The 7,359-nt window shown below is 41.3% G+C and overlaps 1 protein-coding gene across 1 annotated transcript in view; it reads right to left on the bottom strand.

Moving 5' to 3' along the window:
- The window catches only part of LOC109471658, a 34,084-nt gene that overhangs the window by 23,995 nt on the left and 2,730 nt on the right, over window positions 1-7,359 (bottom strand). Inside the window, exons 4-7 of the mRNA XM_019770995.1 lie at window positions 4,133-4,267; window positions 3,599-3,877; window positions 3,217-3,291; window positions 1,075-1,353 (exon numbers count right to left, since the gene is read on the bottom strand). Of these exons, the coding sequence (XP_019626554.1) occupies window positions 1,075-1,353; window positions 3,217-3,291; window positions 3,599-3,877; window positions 4,133-4,267 (768 nt within the window). The remainder of the gene's footprint in view (window positions 1-1,074; window positions 1,354-3,216; window positions 3,292-3,598; window positions 3,878-4,132; window positions 4,268-7,359) is intronic.

Here is a 7,359-nt window from a genome sequence, read left to right as displayed (position 1 = left end):
CCGGGCAATATATGGAATATTGACTCGCTTACGCCACAGAATCTGCTTAGGAATAAAATAATATTGAGATGTTCAAAACTACGGCGATATATACAGTGAAAACAGGCAAGAAATACCTACCTATATAACATGCCTTATCAAAGTTGGACGTGATTTGTTGGCGAAAAGACGAGGGATCGGGTCAAACAAACATCCATCCAAAAAGTCGAAATGCAATCTGCCCGTCGTTGTTTCGCATTAGTCGATGGTCTCATGAAAGTACATGTACTTTAACTAAGCTATAATAATACTCCGTTAACAGTATTAAAAACATCTCGTGGCAGCAGTCTTGGTGTTTATTTTCATCCTGAATACTAGTAAAAATGTCCGAGTCAGGTCAAAAATGGCGGCCATTACACCTACTAGAGGTCATCTACCGGGTGACCTCGCCAAGAAATTTACTCCTGATTACCCATATAACTGGGTGTGCAACACTGTCCGGCCGTTAACTTCCTTAGTAAGGAACTGAGTTACTAATGACGGTCACATCCTAGGATGTGAAGATAGCCTCTTGGCTTATTAGTTAGTATATAACGGTGGTCACCATTAGTTACTAGTTACTATAAACGGTATGTGTATGGGGTCCTGAGGAAGACTAAGTGATTCAGTCGAAAATTTCGGGTGAGTCAAATTTTGAGTTGGAGAACAGCTTACGTTTTTCATAATGTAATTTACCAACTCAGATGAACTTTCATGCTGATGAAAGATAATGATGTTTGAGCACATGAAGTAGAAAATATGAATTGTATAACTCTACATACAGTGTATGTAAGAAAAATTAAACTATCATCATGTTTTTTCCGTGGCATTTTTTACACAATATTTTTCAAACATTTGATTTCTTAATCAGGTCATAGACCCTTGATTTCTTTTGCGCTGCGGTGCGTTTCACTGCGGTGTGATACGTTCATGTGACAAATACCAACAAATCGTATATGTACAAGGATCTATAAGGGTTGCACTGTAGTGGCATACTTATACATATATATATATGGGCGCCGCACGAGAAGGGATTTAGCAATGTAATCCTCCCACCTGTGGTGAATGTTCCGTTGATAGCTCCGTTTGGTTGGTCGTCCTCGTCAAAAGAAGTCAGCGTGAGGGTGTATTCCGTGTAGGCCAGCAGTCCCTGCACTGTTGCCGAGGTGGCTCCTACGTCTGGCGCGGGACACAGCTCCTGGTACGAGCCCGACCCGTCTGCCGGCTGGTAGCGGAGCCTGTAGCGCGAGACCGGATGATTCCCTACGACTCTCCAGGAAACGGTGAGATGACCAGACGCGGCATCATCGAGGCTCAGTCCCGATATCAATGTCACTGGAATTGTAAGGTACATTCATTAACAATTTAAAACACTGCAGGTTTATAATACTTTAACCAATGCAACAACAGAAACTTACTGTTAGAACTGCAGCCTAGAATCTCCACCCTCATGGCCATGTGGCTATCATCAAGATGCCAGGACTGAGGGTAGAAGCGCACATAACGGACATCAACGGGTTTGTCCAGTAGGTTTGTAATAGGGGTGTCTCTGTCCGTGTTGCCTGTAAAAACCTGAAAGGTAAACGCATATCTACATTAAGGACATTTTCAAGAACAACAACAATGGGGGACAAAGGGACCGCCCCACAAGGTGACCTCTAGTAGAGTCACGACCTTTAGGGTCAACTCAACCTAATAGCCAATATAGTGTCAACATAACAATATAGTAGTAACGATTTCTTCTTCCTGTCTTTTTCTCTCTCTCTTACTTTTTTTAACTGGACAGATACGAGATGTGTTGCATTTAACTTATATGTACAACACCAACAATATACTATATAACTATATATAACTATACATAACTATACCAACAGATATCTGGAAGGATGCAGGGCAGAATTAGTGATTTTTGTGTAGTAAGTTACCTTATCTGAACCATCGCTGCTTGCATATGTCTTCCATATAGTCCCATCGACACTGTACTTGAGTTTGTATGTCCTCACCCACTGTTCAGCCCGTTGGCGACCCTGAGTAATGATGCCTGTGACGTGTTTCATCTCTCCTAAGTCGACCTAAAAGCACAGTTATTTTGACTTAGGCCACACCGATTTAATTTTATGGATGACATCCTCTGAAGACCCCCAAACTAGTGCGCGCGGGCGAATAAAAAAAATCCGGCCAAAAATAAAAATACTACTAAACCACAGGAATACACAAAGCAGGTATTGTGAATTCGCGGAAATACATATCGACATATGCGACAAGCCGGTACATATGCTGTTTTTTTGCGGAATTTATGAATCTGCACTGTACGTATGTACTGAGTTATTGAGTCGTGGAGCTTCAGTAGCTTGGGTGCGATTCTCGTTAGTTACCAACGGCTCAGTATTGTCGCTACCTACTATGGACTACCCAGACCTAGAGCCAGGATAGAGCCTCGGAGAACGTGATCTTTTTTTTTTTTAGAACAGGCGAAAATCAATGCGCGCGCGGATGTCATCCATAAAATAAGGCGGTGTTGCCGTAGGTTAGAATGTATCAAAGTGCACAAGAGCAGATCTAGCTAATGATACTTGGAGGCTGGTAGCTGAAATGAGGCGACATAACACTGAGGCATTAACGCTAAAATTTATCATTTCATGTGAAATTAAAGCAACTCGGGTATTCTTCGTGTAAAGGAATACGGCAGTTAAGTTCAGAAGCCTTGAGTACTGCAATAGAAGGGATTGCCTTCCACAAAGAAAACCATCCCTTTTCAAATACGCATATCTATATTTTTGATCTATAAAATCTTATAAATTTTATTTATTCATTTATTCACATGTATTTTTTAGTATTAGGCAAAAAGCATGCCTTCTGCTCAAAAACATAAAACGAGACTATAACACAATGACAAAATACATACATAATTACAAAGTCGGTAAAAGAAAAATGAGCATAAACAAGTCAAGTTGGTGATCTATCAATTACGAGAATCTACGAGTACAGTAAATGAAGTTTCGAACTACATCAAAGACATTACAATTTTGTAAACGTAAAAGTGATGTAGCAGTAAGGAACATACAGAACTGTCATTGTGATGGTCTATGAAATGTAGACATACCTGAAGCCAGTGTCCTAAGCCGCTGAACCTGGGTGCCCAGGCCCCTGAATGAGATAATAGGTTTAACCGTGCGAAGTGGGGCAGTAGCAATGTACTGCTCCAGACGGCAGATGCAGTGATGCTGTCATCGGGTATGGTGCCAGATTCCATCCCAAGCTTACGCTGGCAGACTGTGGGGAAAATAAAATCATGTTACAGTAGGTTTTGGATGTCCTCAAGACGCAGAAAATCTTAATCGTATTTGCCGAAATCTTCGACACAGATTTGAAGAATTAGAATATTCAGTACTAGCTGGGATTTTGCCAAGAAAAGACAGACAGTGCGTTTTACAAGGTCATATAGTCATCCCAAGTTATAACATATTAACACTTTGACACAAATCGTACTTTACAAATCCTGAGTTCTCGTAGTTCATTGTGTACCATGAAGATTCCTGAACAATATAGCACAAACCTGTTAATCATTTCATCTTCTCACCTGTGGTGTATGTCCCGTTGATAAGTCCGTTTGGTTGGTCGTCCTCGCCAAAAGAAGTCAGCATGAGGGTGTATTCCGTGTCGGCCAGCAGTCCCTGCACTGTTGCCGAGGTGGCGTCCGCTCCTGGTGCGGGGGAGAGGTCCTGGTACGAGCCCGACCCGTCTGCCGGCTGGTAGCGGAGACTGTAGCGCGAGACCGGAAGACTCCCCTCGACTCTCCAGGAAACGGTGAGATGACTCAACCCGGCATCATCGAGGCTCAGCCTCCATAGCAATGTTGCTGGAAATACATATGATGTGTTCATAAAAATGATACAATATACACTGACTCTAACCAATGGAAAAACCTAACTCATCCGTTAGTGCTGTGCAGTGTTTTACACTGACCAATGCAACAGTGGAAACCTACTGTTTTAGTTTCAGTCTCGATATCAATTTCACTGGAAATGTATTATATATTGAGGAACAGTAACAAAATATGGCAAGTAAACCAGACTCTAACCACTAACCAATCCAGCCAAAAACAGAAACCTACTGTTAGTGTTGCAGCCTAGAATCTCCACCCTCATGGCGATGTAACCATTAAAGGACTGCGGGTAGAAGCGCACATAACGGGCAGCGATGGGGTTGTTCAATAGGTTAGTAACAGGAGTGCTCTGGTCCGTGTTGCCTGGAAAAACCTGAAAGGGAAACAGGTGATTCAGATAAGGCCACATAAGGGCATATTGAACTTTTCTGAAGATGTTCTATACAACATGTATAGCTAGATGACGTCGACCAATCAAAAGTCTACATTTCATGTTGATATATGCGTTAAAGTCATAGAGAGTGTGAGAAATGGTAAATAATGTTATAACTGAAGTGGTCATTTATGAGAACAATTGACCACTTACTTAAACGTAACACTTAAAAGAACTTAAAGAAACTGAAACAGGCTTGGAAGGCCTGGAACTTATCTCTGCGATGCCGATGAAGGACAGAAAGTTCTGGAGATCTAACTTTGTATGCTACACCTCCTCGGAGGATGATTAATGATGATGATGATTGACCACTTGACGTACCATTGCAGTATGCAGGGCAGAGGACCTTTTCGAACCCCCTTTTTGTTGAATAAAATGCTTTTTTTGGCTTCACATAAACTAATTCTCCAAGGAATACATATAAAAACCCCCGTCAACACAAGTGAAATATGAGGAGAAGAAAAGAAAACATAAACCACGCCCCCCCCTCTAAGTGAACCTTGAAACATATAAATGGCCGCCGGTAATCCCAAATCAAACACGCGTTCTGTTTAAATGACCGCTTCGCTCACTCGGTGGTTTCATTCGGTTGCTAGGGCAACTGACAAGGCCTTACTTATCACACCGTATACGAATCGGAGCGGGACATTAGCCATTAATTGATAACCCAACAATCTCTAAATATTTGATATTCATAAAAACATAAACAGTGTTCAATGAACTTTGTGAGAAGATGATAGAACGGGAAATATAGGAGCCAATGCAGTGTGGCATTTTGAATGGGTTATGACTATATAACTACTATTGTAGGACAAAGTTGAATAATTTTTCCTTGCCTGTATATCTAAGTTACCTTATCTGATGCCTCACTGCCTGCATATGTCGTCCAGACAGTCCCATTTACACTGTATTTGAGATAGTACGACTTCACCCAATCTTCAAGAAATCCGCGACCCTGAATAATGGTGCCTGTGACGGACTTAATCTCTCCTAAATCCACCTAAAAGGCAGAATTGTTTAGTTTTGTTAGAATATGACAAAAAGGAGATCTAGATATTGTTAACGCCGGTAGCTGAAAATAATTAAGCGCATTAATTATGACAGCTGCGAATCATTTCAAGTGACTCGTAGATAAGGTAGATATAGTATTTTGGGTTAAGCTACGGTCACAACCCGTCGTACGTGCTCCTGCGTGCTGTCTACGTGCAAAAACGTGGGCAAACGTAGGGCATCCGTGCGTGGTGAGTACCGCCTCCGTACGGAATCCTACGGATTTGGGAGCACGCAGACACGCCGTAGAACTTTAAGTGCATGTAAAACTTTTTTTTCGTGCTGTCTACGGATTCACCACCCGTGCGTGCGAGTACGATCGACCCGCGAGCCCCGTACGTGCCGTGCGGAAGAAGCACTTGTGAGTACGGCCTCCTTGCGGTAAAGTTGCAATCGCACAAAGATCGTACGTTGTAAGCATTCTGTATTTCAGAATACGAATGTGGCACCACTTGTTGCAAAAGATGGAGCTGTCTTTTAAGAAGTTGACAGGAAATACTAAACCCCTTTCAAAATGACCAATACAACATTTGCCGTGCTTTTGTTTTTAGTTTTCTAGGCAGATATAGTCAAAATATGCACATGCTGTCGAAGTGTACACATGCCTGTAACCATTCTCCGATGACATTGTACTTGGGTGTCCAGGCGCCCCAACCAGCAAGTGTGTTTAATCGTCCGAGTTGGAACTCGTGGAATTGAGTTGGTCCTGCAAACGAAGATGCAGTGATGCTGCCATCAGGTATGGCACCGGATTCCATCCCAAGTTGGTCCTGACAGACTGGGGGAAAGGAAATTATGTTCCAATTGTTTTTTTAGATGTCTTTAAATTTTTTGATTTTGATTTAATTTATTAGTTTCCACATTAACAAAACAGACAATAATAATACAAAACAAGGATAAAACAGAATCAGGAGGAGGGGAGAAGCATGCAATGCTTATACTAGGCCCTCCTCCTCTAAACTATACAAAATTAAATATAATCAATAAATGGAAATAATACAATAGAAAATAAAAATAATACAATAAGGATAATCAAATAATGTACGGTATAAGTTAATGACAATGAAATAAGGTAATGTAAGTTATACATAGATAATGAAATCAATTAGGAATACTGTACGATTAAGGGTTAAAGATTGAGAGATGTCCCCTTTTGTATGTTTTGATTTTCCCTATTGATAAATTTGTGAGTTCTGCATGATCGGCTTCCCTAGCTACTTTAAACCTATCTAGGTATCGAATTAGGGTAAGTGATTTTGCCACGAAGCATCTATAGTAAGTGGTGCTGCCTCTACTTATTTACTCTACTGTCCCTGCAATAGTTACTAGTGTCACTGATTATTTAATTAACACCAGCATGAGATGTCTGATTCCGGCATCATATAGGTTACGTCCCGAGGTTACTGTCATTAGGAATATTTTAAAGCATAATAATAGTATACTGAATAAGAATGACAACACATTGCGAGTGAACCCGGCTTTAACAACCACTGCACGAAAAGTGGGATTTACCAAATTTACCCTAAATGTGTAAATCCCTGGTAAATTTGATGTACTATATTTACCCGCATATAACACATATTTACCAGGTAAATTTTGGTATATGTGGGTAAATGTGGGTAAATGTTCATTTCACTATCTGAATGCAAAGAAATAAAATACATAAAAGTAAACAGGGTTGTCTACATGTATAAGAGTTGACCCTTGCATCAAGCATAAACTTCTCAAAATTGTTTCCTCGTTTCCTCGCTTACACTGAATAAAGCCTTAAACAGGGGCGCGCCCCTGAATAAAGCCTTAAACAGGGGCGCGCCCCTGAAAAAAGCCTTAAACAGGGGCGCGCCCTGAATAAAGCCTTAAACAGGGCGCGCCCTGAATAAAGCCTTAAACAGGGGCGCGCCCCTGAATAAAGCCTTAAACAGGGGCGCACCCCTGAATAAAGTCTTAAACAGGGGCGCGCCCCTGAATAAAG

This window comes from Branchiostoma belcheri, unplaced genomic scaffold, assembly GCF_001625305.1.
Source record: "Branchiostoma belcheri isolate BF01 breed outbred unplaced genomic scaffold, Haploidv18h27 scaffold252, whole genome shotgun sequence".
Taxonomy (NCBI): Eukaryota; Metazoa; Chordata; class Leptocardii; order Amphioxiformes; family Branchiostomatidae; genus Branchiostoma; species Branchiostoma belcheri.
The sequence above is the reverse complement of the archived record's forward strand: the minus strand, read 5'-3'. Positions and strand labels throughout refer to the sequence as shown.